This window comes from Hyla sarda, chromosome 13 (genome assembly GCF_029499605.1).
Source record: "Hyla sarda isolate aHylSar1 chromosome 13, aHylSar1.hap1, whole genome shotgun sequence".
NCBI classification, from domain to species: domain Eukaryota; kingdom Metazoa; phylum Chordata; class Amphibia; order Anura; family Hylidae; genus Hyla; species Hyla sarda.
Genome location: NC_079201.1, coordinates 36,520,721 through 36,537,195, shown reverse-complemented (window position 1 = coordinate 36,537,195; position 16,475 = coordinate 36,520,721). Strand labels below are relative to the sequence as shown.

The following is a 16,475-nucleotide window of genomic DNA, read 5'->3' as shown; positions in this document are numbered from 1 at the left end:
GTGAAAAATAAGTTGTCCCCTAATCCAAACAATAGGGGATGAGTTATAGATCACGGGGGTCTGACTGCTGGAACCCCCAGCGATCTCCTGAACGGGGCCCTAGCAGTCAGACGGAAGGGCTGTTCCGACCCCCGCAGGAAGCCGCGGCCGACACGCCCTCTCCATGTATCTCTATGGGGATACATGGAGGGGGCGTATCAGCCGCCACTCCATGCGGGGTCAGCATATCACCTTCCAGCAGACTATCAAGGCCCCATTCAGGAGATCGCGAGGGGTCCCAGAAGTCGGACACCCCACAATCTATAACTTAAGTGTCATTGTCATGTGTACAATTGAATATTATCAGTGACATCACACATACCTATTCCTTCATAAACATGTTGAATATAGTTATCTTATACATGGTTTTCACTTAAGAGTATTACCCCACAGTGTTTGCATTTCTAAGACATGGCATTTCAGTTACACCAACAATCCATTAGTGGTTTTGTATGAACTGTGTGAAGATTTCAGGTGTGAACTCTGACCTATCGTCCAAAGCTGTGCTATAAATATGATGGACAGGGAGACTTTACACATCTGTGTTAGAGAAGCATCTTTTGTATTCTTATCTCATAGGCATAAATCCATAGTATGGGAATGTCTGGAGAAGGTGCCCATATGTGTGAGGTTCCACCATGGTTAATTACTGAAAGTTGTGAAGAGTTAATCCTTATCTTGAGTTACAGGCTCTACACTTTCATGAATAAAGTAAAAGTTGCTGTGGGATTGGGGATTGATGCTTTCTACAGTACCAACAGGCGTTGGTTTTCCTCAAACCACGACTGACAAAGCTCTCTTTGGAAAGATGCCCGACGTCCTTTGACTGTTTGGTATCCTCCGACGTCCCTAGCTATTTTTTATCCCTACTATATTGTCATTTGAAACGCAAGGGTAGGAAAGCTTTGTCCTACTCCCTATTTACCTATTGGGAATCCAAACTGTGTAGGGATTCCTTGACAGTGCCAATCTTGCAGAAGTGGACGAAGGTTCACAAAACCATTATCAATGAGACATGGAGGGAAACCATTTTCAAAATTCTGCACCATGCTCATTATGGGTTCCCTCCTCCTGCTACGACTCCAGAGTGGCCACAGCTTATTGAGAGGTGTCCTAACTGTAATGAGCAGGGGACTACCTTATTACATGGTCTGGTGTCATGCCCACGGGTACAGATTTTCTGGACCAATCTGATTTCCTTTACCGTAAACTGGGTGTAACATGGTAACATAGTTCATAAGGTTGAAAAAAATTTGAGAATAAAGATGATGATAATAATAATGGGAAAAAAAATTTAAAGATGAAAAAATAAGATAAAAATATGAAAATATGAGTATATAAATGAAAATAAGATAAAATAAAAAATAGAAATAAAAATAATAAAACATAGAATCAAATGAGATAAAAATAGAATAAGAAAATAAATAAAGATGAGACATAATAAAACATTAGATTACGATAGACACAGAATTAACATGTTGACATAGATGTTATTGAGGGAGGGATGAAGTGGCTATGACGTGTGTCCCAGTATACAAAAAAGGACACCCATCAGAGCCAGATCCATCCCTCACAAAAATCCAAACAGCTCAATACTGGAATTTAGTCCTCCTGGTTCCAATGTGGCAAATTCATAAATCTTTTTACTTTCGGCTTGAGTTATTTTTAACCATATAGCTGCCTCCTCTCCAATCTTGTCTGATATGTTGAAGACCAATGAATGTCAATGCTTTTAAATCACAGTTGTGTACTGCAGTAAAATGTGCAGAGAGGGGATGCTTAAGATTTCCATTTTTAATGTTAGCTAAATGTTCAGCAATGCGTATTTTTAGAGATATCTTGGTGCGTCCTATGTACTGTTTCAATTAGACGTATCAACTTCTCAACATAATCAGACCACAGGTGTGCACGTAATGGGTGGCTTCCCTATGTCTATCTCAGGGCTCCGTCTCCTGAGTGTAGTAAACCAATTATATAGAAATAGACATAGACTGGGAATTGCACTTAAAAAGTTCTTTATCTCCAAATTCATCCATGTACAAAACAGTAGAGAGATATACAGAACATAATCACCCGGTGCTCAATAGACTGCTCAGAGGTTATTCCACTCGGTGTCTTCAGAACCTTCCATCCCAGACTTGCTGCTTGCTGGACGGTGTGTTCCTGGCCATGTGGACGCTAATTCTGAGGGGGTGTGGAAACGCTCGCTGGCATTAGCGTCCACATGGCCAGGAACACACCGTCCAGCAAGCAGCAAGTCTGGGATGGAAGGTTCTGAAGACACCGAGTGGAATAACCTCTGAGCAGTCTATTGAGCACCGGGTGATTATGTTCTGTATATCTCTCTACTGTTTTGTACATGGATGAATTTGGAGATAAAGAACTTTTTAAGTGCAATTCCCAGTCTGTCTATTTCTATATAACAGGTTACAGCTGTCTCGCACCTCCGTGCTTCATGAGACCATGGTCTCATGAAGCACGGAGGTGCGAGACAGCTGTAACCTGCACGCTGGGTCTCCCGGCGTTTTTGCCTGCCTTCACCTGCCTGTTTGCTGAAAACTGCTATGCACATGCACTTTTGAATGACTAGTTCGGATTAAAGTCACCTTCACAAGTCCTTTGAAGTGGGTGAGTGCCATCTTTTTCTCTACCTTGCATTTTTGGAAGATTTCTGCCATTTTCTGTGAGATTGAGCACCACCCCTAGGACTGTATTCACACTGCACCCAGTCGCGGTTTTTGTTCACTCCTTGCACAGCAGTGCCGGATAGTGTTTCTCTCTGGTTTTATCAATCCACAGTAAACTGTACATCCAGACCGCAGATGTAAACGTCCGGGGTCCAGATGTGAGCAGGCATGATGTCATAGGTGGCCGTGGCGAATAGACTGCAGCGCTTGTGAATGCGCATGCCGGGGAGCGTCGTCACGGACGCGTCGCTAGGTAGCGGCCATCACATGACTTGGTCGGCCAGTCTGAGTGCAGAATTTTCATGGCGCTTTCAGTGTTAGCTGACAGCGCTGCGGACAATAACAAGTGGGAACGGGCATATTAAAAAAAAGGTGATGTATGAAGGAACAATGCGGTGAACGTAAAAGGTACTGTAGATAAGCCCTGGCAGTGCGGCAGCAAGGGTGAGCGGCGGCTCATTTATGTGCTGAGGCAGAAGCCAGTCTGTATGCAGAATAGTGGGTACTGTGGCTAACATTATGCACTAGAGGTATAGGTAATCATAGGTAGCCAGATAGTCACATGAAACATGATAGTAAACAAAGGATGGAGTTACAGCTTGGGGTGGTGCATAATAAGAAAAATAATAATTAATATGAAATACCTTGGCATATGAAAGGATGCATTGGCACGTAGAGAGGATAAACGTGAGATGTATTGGCATATAGTATGATGCATTGGCACATAGTAGTAGTAATATGATTAAAGTTATTAAGAGATGCATTGGCATATAGTAGATGCATTGTCACGTGGTAGTAGCGATCTGATTAAGGTTATTAAGAGGTGCATTGTCATATAGTAGGGGTGCATTGGAATGCAGGGGTAGTAATCTAATTAGTATATGAAAAGTCAAAAATAAATGTGGATAGGATGGGGAAGAACACAATGCTGGGGTTAATAATGTAGATTAGTATATGATGGATAAAATTACTGGCACCTAGTATTAATAAATTAATATTTATATAGAAGATTTAAATATAAGTTTATGTATATATCAAATACATAATAATAGAAAATGCATGAATGATAGTAATAAAAGCAAGGTCATACATGGTGCCCAGGTTAATGGTGTGTAAAGTAGCCGTATGTGGTGATGAATGCAGGTTAACTAAATGAGGTGGGGGGAAGCAGCTGAATTAAAGATTTCACTCGATCATCTCGTTCAGACCCCCAGGAGACAGGGTACAGAGGCTGTGGATCCAAAAGTTTTCACGTCTCTTGAGGGTGTTGTATCTCTAGTTAACATCCTTAGCGATGTGTTCAATAGGGGTAGCTTGGATGGCACTGAAGTCCCCCTGGTGGTGGTCTGTCATATGTCGTGAGACACTGTGTAACAGAAAGCCGTGTGTTGTGTTGCTACGGTGCTTGTTCAAGCATTCTCTAAAGCACCGTATGGTCCTGCCCACACATTGTTTTTTATAGGGGCATTGGAGTAGGTTTCACTGGTGACAGTGGAGGAAAATACTTGGCTTCCAGTCATGTGCGAGAGTATAGAGGGGTTGGGCTGCAGGAGTGTGGACTTGAGTTTACTGGGAGCAATCATATTCTGTAGGGTCCAGGCTCTGCAGAATGTGAGAGAGGGTCTAGGTGGGAGAGTGCCCCTGAGGTGCGGATCTTGTAAGAGGACTGACCAATGTTTTGTTAGAATTTTCCTGATGTCCTTGTGTTCCCTGCGGTAGGTGGTGATGAAGTTGGTAGTACGTTCTGTGGTGGTGTTGGTCTGTTCGGGTTTGGAGAGTAAGCATGTTTACTGACATAGTGAAAGGGCTCTAGTATAGGAGGACTGCACCAGAGGCCGGGGATAGCCTTTAGCCTTGAACCGGGCCTTCAAGATGTTGCTTTGAGAGATAAAATCACTGTCCCTTGTGCAGTTCCCCCTAATCTTCATGAATTGTCCGAAGAGCACATTGCTCAGCCATTTTTTGAAATGGCCACTGTCGAAGCTCAGATAGCTGTTGCTATCCACTGATTTAAAAAATGTCCTGGTGTGGAGTGAGTGACCATCATGTGAAACCAGTACATCCAGGAATTCAGCGTTGTTGGCGTAGACAGATTAGGTGAACTGCAGTGACCAGTCATTGGAATTCAGGTGTGTGATAAAATTGTTCAAGCTGGACCTGTCGCCCTTCCAGATAATGAAGATGTCATCTATGTAGCGCCTGTAGAAAATGCAGTTGGAGAATAGGTGGTGGGAATATACAAAGACTTCCTCGAAAAGCCCCACAAAAAGGTTTGCAAAACTAGGGGCCACTTTGGACCCCATAGCAGTTCCGGTGTGCTGTATGTAAAGTTGGCCCATAAATTTGAAATAATTATGCGTAAGTATCAAACGAAGTCCACTTATGCTGTTGGCATTGACGGATCATTGGAGAAGAAATGTGAAATGGCCTTGATTCCTGCCTCATGTTTGATTATGGTGTAAAGTGATGTGATGTCCATGGTGACAAGAAGGTAATCCGGTTTCCATTCTACTGCCAGAATTGATTTGAGGAAGTCTGTGGTATCTTTAAAGCATGATTTGAGGTTGCTGACATTGTTCTGCAAAAGTAGATCTATGTAATGGGAGAGATTGGATGAGATGGAATTTATGCCGGATATAATCGGTTGACCGGGGGGTTGGTGGTACTCTTATGTATTTTAGGAAGGTAGTAAAACAGTGGGAGAGCGGGTTACATGATGAGAATGTAGTCCCTTTCAGACTTAGATAGTACCCCCTGAGACATGCCGGAGTCAACCAGAGATGTGAGCTCGTCCTGAAAGGCCTTGGTGGGGTTGTGCGGTATGAGTAGTACGTGGTATCCGGTTAAAGTCTTTTGGCCTCAGTGATGTAGTCGTCCCTGTTGAGAAGTACGATTCCTCCACCCTTATCGGCCGGACGGATGGTGAGGAGTTTGTTGTCAGAGAGTGATTTGATGGATGCTCTTTCCGCAACTGTCAGATTGTATGTATAATACTTCTGGGGGGTTTTCTTGGTGAGGTTGTCGAAATCAGCCTGTACCAGTGCAGAGTATGCATCAATAAAACTGCCCTTTGCATGTAGGGGATAGAAATTTGACCTTAGGCGCAGTCTGGTGGTAATTGCAGGTGGTACGAGGGCAGAGGGGTCATCCTTGGTGGTGGTAGGGAGACCGTTGGACTCTTTAAGGCAAAAGAATCAGTAAGCTTCAGTAAGAAGCTGTTCAAATCTAAAAAGAGATCAAAGTTATTGGATTTAGATGTGTACCTCATCCAGTACATACTTAGAAAGGTTGAAGATCTTGTCCGTATTTAGTTCTTTGGCTTGATCTTGAAGTATTCCTTTAGTTTTTCCATAGAATGTGTTTTTGCATAGCTCCTCCCCCAATGTACCTGGCGCCCTTTCCTGCACATATTTATAGAGTGAATGTATCTACTGTCTGTACACTGATCTGAAGAAGGGGGTGGCTCCCCCGAAACGCGTAATCTTATTCTGTACTGGTTTTATAGTTTTTATGGATATGCAATAAACCTCCCAGCTTTTAAACCTACTCTTCTCCGGATTTGGTCCATTACTAATATCCACCGAACCAGCAGCGCCACACAGAGGTCTTTTTGCTCGACCACTACTTGCCTAACCTGGGCTTGTCATCCTTGGAGATACTTCAGGTGATTCGGAGTTCAGTCACCTATGCCTCAACTCTGCAGAACTATGATGTTCTAGCCCCCACCTGATTAACCAAAGGGACCCAAGGGTTTGACCCTCTGGATTCAACTATATAATATAGATGCTGAGAGAATTTCTTTGTTACAAACGTGGTTACATCTTGAAAACTATACCATCAAGGATCTCTCACAAGGACTTCTATGCACCAATAATCATATGTAAAGACTTTCATGCGTTTATCCCATTTTAGTTTCCTGAACTTGTTGCACTGCTGTTTAGGGATCGACCAATATCGATTTTTTTTTTAGGGCCGATACCGATAATCTGCGACCTTTCAGGCCGATAGCCGATAACTTATACCGATACTCTTTTTTTATTCTTTTTGTGACGTGTGTGTCATTTGTTTCAGTATTTTTGTTCATGAGCACCAGCAAAGTTTTTTTTCAATTTTAGGGTTGGGTCAAATGTAGCATATATGCAGTGTATTTCATGCTGTGCAAAATCCCCTACTCATAGAAGAATACTTAGCGTATTTCCTGCTGTGCAGCATGAAATACTCTATAATGTCTATATGCTACGTGTAACCCTACCCTAAATGTTTAATTAATTTGGCTCTGATCTTTAAATATGAGCTCACCTTTCTGAAGGCAGCTCCGGTAGAACATGTTTACAAAAGGGTTAATTTAGTGATTTGCTGGAACTATTAACAGGTATCCAGAGGTCTGGTGGCAATAACCCTTGCTCTTTCACACTCTCTTCAGTGTCTCAGCTGAACCGACAGGGTGTGATCATGACACCACATTATAGCAATGAAATATGCATGCACAGTACACCGCTAGTATAGCTACAGACTAGGACAGTGTTTCCGTACAGTACCAGGGTGCCTCCAGATGTTGCAAAACTACAACCTTTGGCTGTCCAGGCATGCTGGGAGTTGTAGTTTTGCAACACCTGCAGGTACCCTGGTTAGGAAACACTGGACCAGGAGATACAGTTAGGAGGCATCAATGGTTTGCCATAAAGCATCTGTGTCTGTTTCATGCAGTGACACAGTACAGAGATGCTATTAGACATGGCAGCCCCCACTATAAACATTTATTATGAATAAATTAAATAACATCACATTGAGTAATACAAAAACATTTACCTATACATTTAATTATTATACATATAAATTATATAAAAAAAATTACGAATGACATTTTCTGGAGAGAACTTTGGCCATTGCTCGGTATTTATCAGAAATCGTGACGCCTGGGCCCAGAGTGTCATACTGCCCCTTGGCCAATCACTGGCTAAGGCGGGACATCGTCGTGGCCAGTGATTGGCCGAGCAGCTGTGTAACACTTTAGGCCCCGACGTCACGCCAGGACCAGGCGTCAAAATTTCTGTTATGAAGAGGATCGTGGACGGGGCTGGACCGGGACACCGGAGGCATCTCGAAAGGTAAAGGTTTGGTTTTTTAAATACTGTGCAATGGTCAAAGTTCCCTCCCGCTGGATAACCTTTAAGATGTGGTATATAATGGAATGCCAGGAATTTACAGATGTGTCCTTTCCTTGTCTTACAGGTTTTGGAAGCCTGTATGAAGAACTGCGGAAGACGATTTCACTGTGAAGTTGGCAAATTTCGCTTCTTGAATGAGCTTATTAAGGTTGTCTCTCCAAAAGTAAGTTTGAACCAACCTAATCTTTAAAGACTCCTAACAGGAAGAGAACTCTGATTGACATGCAAGAGTACAGCCAGTCACTAGTCATTGATTGTGACTATCTACATAAAAAAATGTATGAAGCCATAGTTGACTATTTCCATGGGAAGGGGTCCCATAACTCATGTTGCAGAGGTTTTGTGTATTCCTTTGAGATGCAATGTCAACTTTGCTTCTTGTCATAGGTTTCTCCTTTGCAACTTATACAGGCAGTCATGACTCAACTACAGTAATGGCAGGACAAAAAATGTATTGGTGCAGCTGAGCTGGGATAAAAAATGAACTGCAGGAATATTGTGGCCGAGTTAGCATCAAATGTCCAAATAATTGTTTCCAGACTACTTTGTTAATTAATCATTTTAAGGATCACGTGTACAGCCCACTGTTATGCAGTTTAAGGTCTGCAGTTGATGGTCGGTTCTGTAAAATATGCTTTGACTGAGGTGCTCATACTTTAGACATCGAAAACTTTCACCACTTTATCCTTGTTATGATTTTTTAATTCACAGAATTATTGAGGGAAATAATTGAGATTTATTTTGTTGTGCTTTGGCCTATATAAAGTGGGGTCATTGAATTAAATCCCCAATTGACATTTCCCTTTAACTGTAATCTTCTCTAGTGTGCAGTGCCTGTTACTTCTGCCCTTTCTAGCATCCGGCTTTGCAATATGTTACTGCACACAGGGGTTGCTTCATAAATTGCTTTGTGCATGTGTCTTATTCTAAGTAATAGAATAACATTTGCTGGCATTAAATGGTTACATCTGCAACTGGAGTCCTGTAGCCCGATGTCAAAACAGGCTTAAAAGAAAGGCACTGCAGAACACCATTAAAGGAAATCTGTCATCAGAATCACCCGCACTAAACCTGTTACACAGGCTTGTAGTGCGGGTGATCCTGATTAACCCCTTAAGGACTCAGGGTTTTTCCGTTTTTGCACTTTCGTTTTTTCCTCCTTACCTTTTAAAAATCATAACCCTTTCAATTTTCCCACCTAAAAATCCATATTATGGCTTATTTTTTGCGTCGCCAATTCTACTTTGCAGTGACATTAGTCATTTTACCCAAAAATGCACGGCGAAACGGAAAAAAAAAATCATTGTGCGACAAAATCGAAAAAAAAACGCCATTTTGTAACTTTTGGGGGCTTCCGTTTCTATGCAGTGCATATTTCGGTAAAAATTACACCTTATCATTATTCTGTAGGTCCATACGGTTAAAATGATACCCTACTTATATAGGTTTGATTTTGTCGCACTTCTGGAAAAAATCATAACTACATGCAGGAAAATTTATACGTTTAAAAATGTCATCTTCTGACCCCTATAACTTTTTTATTTTTCCACGTACAGGGCGGTATGAGGACTCATTTTTTGCGCCGTCATCTGAAGTTTTTATCGGTATGATTTTTGTTTTGATCGGACTTTTTGATCACTTTTATTCATTTTTTAATGGTATAAAAAGTGAGCAAAATACGCTTTTTTGGACTTTGGAATTTTTTTGCGCGTACGCCATTTACCATACGACTTAATTAGTTATATATTTTTATAGTTCGGACATTTACGCACGCGGCGATACCACATATGTTTAATTTTTATTTTTTTTACACCGTTTTATTTTTTTTATGGGAAAAGGGGGGTGATTCAAACTTTTATTAGGGAAGGGGTTAAATGACCTTTATTAACACTTTTTTTAAACTTTTTTTTTGCAGTGTTATAGGTCCCATAGGGGACACTGCACACACTGATCTCCTATGCTGATCACTGGCGTGTATTAACACGCCTGTGATCAGCATTATCGGCGCTTGACTGCTCCTGCCTGGAGCAGTCATTCGTCGATCGGACACCGGGGAGGCAGGTAAGGGCCCTCCCGGTGTCCGATCAGCTGTTCGGGACGCCGCGATTTCACCACGGCGGTCCCGAACAGCTCGACTGAGCAGCCGGGTCACTTTCAGTTTCACTTTAGAAGCGGCGGTCAGCTTTGACCGGCGCTTCTAAAGGGTTAATACCGCACATCGCCGCGATCGGCGATGTGTGGTATTAGCCGCGGGTCCCGGCCGTTGATTAGCGCCGGGACCAACGCGATATGATGCGGGATCGCGGCGTGATCCCGCTTCATATCGCGGGAGCCGGCGCAGGACGTAAATATACGTCCTGCGTCGTTAAGGGGTTAAAACGCTCCTTACCTGGTTAAAAATGGTTCAGCGGTTCTTAAGATATCTATATTTTTAGTTTTCTGTTATTCCCTGTCTTGGGACTCAGTGGGAGGTCTTATCATCTCGGACTCGGCCACACGCCATTCTAGCTGGGCGGAGCGGCCGCCCGGCTCATGAATATTCATGAACTTATCCTCGTAGTCTAACTCCTTTTTCTAGGTCTGGTGGGGAGGGCCACGAGGATAATTTCATGAATATTCATGAGCCGGGCGGCCGCTCCGCCCAGCTATAATGACGTGTGGCCGAGTCCCAGATGATAACACCTCCCACTGAGTCCCAAGCCAGGGAATAACAGAAAACTAAAAATATAGATATCTTAAGAACCGCTGAACCATTTTTAACCAGGTAAGGAGCGTTTTAATCAGGATCACCCGCACTACAAGCCTGTGTAACAGGTTTAGTGCAGGTAATTCTGATGACAGATTTCCTTTAAGGAAGAATACTATTTACAGTATGTCTAACATGCTTATTTTCCTTACAGTACCTAGGAGACAGAGTGTCAGAGAAGGTAAAGAGCAAAGTTGTTGGTCTGTTATATAGCTGGACCATAGCTCTTCCAGATGAGAATAAAATAAAGGATGCTTACCAGATGTTGAAGAGACAAGGTACAGTTCTCTTTATATTGCTTTTCTTTTATACTTAAATGATTATGGTCAGTTTATCTGTCTATCTTTACATCATTTAGGTGGTTCACCAGAACTAAGCATTGGTCATCTATCCTTAGGGTAGGTTGTTAAAGGGGTATTCCAGCCATAGACATCTTATCCCCTATCCAAAGGATAGGGGATAAGACGTCTATGGCTGGAATGCCCGTTTAATGCTTGGTCAGTAGGATCTTGACCCTGGAGTCAAGCTTCCCCCCCAGTCATCAAAAAAGGGAGGCAACTTTACCTTTAGGGAGGTATGAATACTGCCTAGAAGAAAAATTGTCTTTTTCTCGTTCAGCTTCATTGGGGGACCCAGGAACCGTGGTATATCTTGCTGCCACTAGGAGGCTGACACTTGGCATTAACAAAAAAGAAGTCGGCCCCTCCTGGCAGGATATATCCCGCCCACTGACTCTGAGCTAATCAGTTTTAGCTTAGTGTCAGTAGGAGGCAGACGCAGGTGTGGAGCTCTCCAGACCTGGTCTTCTTTTTATTATGATGCAGGTGGCACCAGGCTGGTTGAAGACTTCAGAGGTGAGTATATGGGATCTTCTAGGTACATATCCCTACCCCCTTTCCTCCATCCCGACACCCCCTTGGGCTGCTAGGAGAGGGAGCCTGATCGGGGGGGGGGGGCAGTCTCCCCTCTATTACCTTATTTTGACTGCAGGTTTGCCTGTGTGGAGGAGTCTTCTCACTGCCCAGCCATGCGGCGCGCTCCTTCCTATTGCGGTGCGACAGTCTTTCGCATGGGCCGACTCTCTGTTTACGGCCATGGTGTTCTGTACACGCACGGCCCAGTTCCGGCTTCTGCTGCAGCAAACTTCTTCTTACAGAGGACGCAGTCAGTCTCCGTATTACTCCCAGCAGCGCTTGATACGCGGGAGCGGGGGCCGCAGCTGTCATGCGCCTGTAAATTTAGCCCGTGGCTTCGGGTCCTGTTTCTCTGGCGGGTAGCTCTGCCCACTATTTTCGCACGTTCCTTTCTTCTTGGGCCACATCCAATCCCCTGCTAGCACGCTGCAGGGGTCACAGGTCTCCTCCCTCTTGGCCCTTCTACCTATGGGAGGCTATGAACTCCCTGGGGGGTAGGGGCTGATCCCTCACTGTCACATGCTCCTTCCTCTTCAGTTACCGCTGTACATTCTGTTCCTCCAGCTGCTCTCTTCAGTAATCTCACGCTGCTGTTCCTGCACACTGCTGTTCCTGCAAGCTGCTGCTCTTCCTGTTCCTGCACGCTACTGTTCTGCAGCTTCTGGACAAGGGATCTCCTCCTCTCAAGGGACCCACACCTCTGCAAGGGACCCCCACCTGCACTGCTGTTCAAGCTGCTACAGGACACAGGAACCTGGGTGAGCTTATTCCTTTTTTTTCTCTGGGTTGGCTGACTTATCTGTTGGATTCTTTTCCATGTCCGACCCCAGATCTGAACCCCACCCCCCAAGACAGGCGGTCGCCGCCATAGTCACTATTTTTGCACAGGCTGTAAAACTAAAATACCAGGTTCTGCCTGCTCCGCTTCATGTCCCAGCCCTCCTGTGCCCAGCATGGCTCTCTGGAGCGTGTGGTGATTTGTCCTCCGCCGGTTTTGGTGTCCTCACCCTCCCAGATGATCTCTAATCTGACCGTTGGTCCCCCCAGGAGGCCTGTCTCCCCGGGCCATCTTTCTTTGTCTCCTCCACTGGGAGTTTTTATTCTGGGGTCATCCGGTTCGGGTCAAAACTGACAATGCCACGGCTGTGGCCTATATCAATCGCCAGGGGGGCACTCGCAACCTCGCTGCAATGACTAAGGTGACAAGCATTCTTGTCTGGGCGAAACGCCAGGTTCCCTCCGTATTGGTGATCCACATTCCTGTGGTGGACAATTGGGAGGCGGACTTTCTGAGTCGCTCCGCGTCTGACCCCGGGGAGTGGTGTCTCCACCCGGAGGTGTTCGCAGCAACATGCGAACGTTGGGGGATCCGGTTGTGGACCTCTTTGTTTTCCACCTAAACCGGCAGGTTCCCGCCTTCATGGCCAAATCCCGCAATCCTCTGGCTCTGGACGCATTGGTCGCTCCCTGGTTACAGTTCGCCCTCCCTTACCTCTAACCTCCGCTTCCCCCCCTGCCCAGGGTAGTGAGGAAGCTTAAGGCAGAAGGCATCTCAGTGATTCTGATGGCTCCAGTTGGCCTCGTCGCTCTTGGTTCGCCGATGTAGTTCGTCTCGTGGCGGACGTTCCCATGCGACTCCCGGATCGGCTTGACCTTCTCTTTCAAGGTCCTTTCTGCCACCCTATTCACTGCCGCTGTGTTTGACGGCATGGCGGTAGAAACCACGGTGCTGAGGGCTTGCGGTTTATATCTCCAGGTCATTCGCACCATGCTTCGGGCGCGCAAACTGTCCTCTGCCAGGATTTATCACAGGACCTGGCATGCCTACTTTCAGTGGTGCGACGCCCAATTCCTGTCTCCCGTAGTTTTTTCCTTGCCAAAACTGGTTTCCTTTCTGAAAACGCATCGGGGCTGAAAACGCATTTGGCACTTAGTTCCCTCAAGGGGCAGATGTCTGTGCTTTCCATTCTTTTTTCAGCACCCCCTTGCTTGTGACTCTCATGTTTGCACCTTCCTTCAGGGTGTGGCTCACGAGGCTCCTCCTTACAGGTCTCCCACTCTGCCCTAGGACCTGAATTTGGTTCTCAGTACTTTGCAAGGTGCCCCGTTTGAACCCCTTCGGGAGATCTCTCTCCGCTTCCTTTCTTGGAAGGTGTCTTTTCTCATTGCTGTGACCTCCATCCGGCGGGTGTCAGAATTGGCAGCTCCCTCCTGCCGACCCCCCTTTCTTGTCCTTTACCAGGACAAGGCTGTGCTTCGGCAGGTACTCTCTTTTCTGCTGAAGGTGGTCTCCTCTGCTCATCTGAACGAGGTTATCATCCTTCCCTCCTTCTGCCCGGCTCCATCTCACCCTAAGGAGCTTTCACTCCACAACTTCGTCGTCAGAGCTCTGTGTGTCTATCTCTGTGTGTCTCTCTCGGCCACCTCTTTGGGCTCTGATTCGCTGTTCGTCATTCCGGGAGGCCGTCGCAAGGGGCTTCCTGCTTCTAAGGCGACCATATCCCGGTGAATCCGGTCTGCCATATCGGAGGCCTATCATTCTAAGGGGGAGGTTCCTCCTTTCCGGGTTATGACACACTCCACCCGCTCTGTTGGTGCATCCTGGGCAGTCTTCAATAGGACTTTGGCCCTGCAGGTGTTTAAGGCAGCCTCTGGGTCGTCTGTGCACACGTTCACCAAGTTTTACCAGGTGCACACTTCCACGTCTGCTGACGCCAGTTTTGGGCGAAGAGTTTTGCAGGAGGCGGTGGCGTTGGGTTCTGATTTCCCACCCTGGGGACTGCTTTGGTACATCTCACGGTTCCTGAGTCCCCCAATGGAGCCGAACGAGAAAAGTAGATTATTTAATACTTACTGTAAAATCTCTTTCTCGGAGGATCCATTGGGGGACACAGCACCTACCCGTTAATTATTAGTCCGTTGACCTGAAAGTTGATTTCCCGTTTGTGGGTTTGTTCGGTTGATTTTTTTTTGGTCTGGGTCTTCTTCGGACTCTCTGTAGTGATTTGTCGGTTTCCTCCTACTGCTTTAGGGCTAAACTGATTGATTAGCTCAGCGTCAGTGGGTGGGGTAGACTTCTTTTTTGTTAATGCCTAGTGTCAGCCTCCTAGTGTCAGCAAGATGCACCACGGTTCCTGTGTCCCCCAAAGGATCCTCTGAGAAAGAGATTTTACAGTAAATATAAAAAAATCTACCGATTTGCCTACAACAACCAATCAGTGCTCAGCTTTTTTTTTTTTTTTTTTTTCTCAAACTGTGTCCTGCCACAGCCACTGATTTGTGGAAAGGTCTTTGTGCAACACAGACATTAGTGCAGCTCAGCAGGGGACCAACACTAAAACAGCAGTGGTGAAGTGAGGATGGTAAAGCTAGTTTATTTTTTTCCTTTTAACTGTGCCCCATGTACAGTTCAATAGAAAAAAAATATCTGGATTATTCCTTTAATTTAGAATTTTCTAATATTGTAGTTACTTTCTCTTTCAATAACTTTTGTAGAAACTATGAAGACTTGTGTGATAACTTATTGCTGGTCAGTTTCACTTCTATTAACAACAGTATTGGCACAGTAAATAAATTGCTTGTCATCGTGTTTGGAAAAAAGTGAGTTTTACCTTTTTAAAGCTGATGTTGTGCAGTATTAGCCTGACTGTCCTTTTTGGTAAGAAGGTATATATGATGTTTATTTAAATTAGAGCTCTAATGTAGTGTCTCTAATGTCACTGGTAATCTCTTTCCCAGGAATTGTGCTTACTGATCCTGTCATCCCAGTGGATCAAACCTTAATCCCTTCACCTCCAGTGCGACCCAAGAATCCTATTTTTGATGATGAAGAGAGATCTAAGGTAGGAAGAGAGTTTTGTGCCAGACATTGTCTAACGAGCATATTTGTCACAATCTCTTAAAGAGGTTATCCCGTGTTTTTTTTTATTTTTTATTTTTTGTTATTTTTAAATTCTCCCTGGGCTGCAAAAACAAAATTAACAAGCCTTAACTCCCCTTCCGCCGCTCCTCCGGTGCGCAGATGTAGCTCTCCCCAGGCTTCTCCATTCTGTGGCCTGACATGTAACATTACACTGAGCTTAACACTGGCCGCATTGATTGCATGCCTTGACCAGTGATACCCTGAGCGTCAGTGGGATGTAACGGGCCCGGTGCATAACACTACTGCTTAGCGAATCACCGGCCAAGACGGGACATTGCTGCGGCCGATGAAAAGCTCAGCGCAGTTTTACTTGTCTGGCCCCAAAATACGGAGGAAGACCAGGGCCGGAGGATGGGAGAGCAATATCTGCATACCGAGGGAGCAGCGGAAAGTGAGTTGTTTGTTATTTTTCTTTTTGCAGCCTAGGCTGAATGTCAAAATAAAAAGAAACACTGGATAACCTGTTTAATATGTTGTATTGTTTTACATTACTTTTCAGCTGTTAGCCAAACTGTTAAAAAGTAAGAACCCAGATGATCTCCAGGAAGCAAACAAGCTTATTAAATCCATGGTGAAGGAGGTAAGTGTGGCCTTTTAACATATATAATGTAGCAGCATGGATAGATGAATAATTGTGGAAATTATAATTTTAGATTCCCATTTAAAGGAAACCAATCATGAGCTTTTACCATATAACTCATGCCAATGTGTTATATATACAGTCATGGCCGTAAATGTTGGCACCCCTGACATTTTTCAAGAAAATTAAGTATTTCTCACAGAAAAGGATTGCAGTAACACATGTTTTGCTATACACATGTTTATTCCCTTTGTGTGTATTGGAACTAAACCAAAAAAGGGAGTAAAAAAAGCAAATTGGACATAATGTCACACCAAACTCCAAAAATGGGCTGGACAAAATTATTGGCACCCTTAACTTAATATTTGGTTGCACACCCTTTGGAAAAAATAACAAATCAGTCGCTTCCTATAACCATC

At 44.6% G+C, this 16,475-nt stretch overlaps 1 protein-coding gene across 2 annotated transcripts in view; it reads left to right on the top strand.

Moving 5' to 3' along the window:
- Positions 1-16,475, top strand: part of GGA3 (golgi associated, gamma adaptin ear containing, ARF binding protein 3) — a 110,260-nt gene that overhangs the window by 38,092 nt on the left and 55,693 nt on the right. For both annotated transcript variants that reach the window (XM_056550038.1, XM_056550039.1), the window contains exons 4-7: positions 7,959-8,057; positions 10,795-10,918; positions 15,293-15,396; positions 15,976-16,056. In XM_056550038.1, the coding sequence (XP_056406013.1) occupies positions 7,959-8,057; positions 10,795-10,918; positions 15,293-15,396; positions 15,976-16,056 (408 nt within the window). The remainder of the gene's footprint in view (positions 1-7,958; positions 8,058-10,794; positions 10,919-15,292; positions 15,397-15,975; positions 16,057-16,475) is intronic.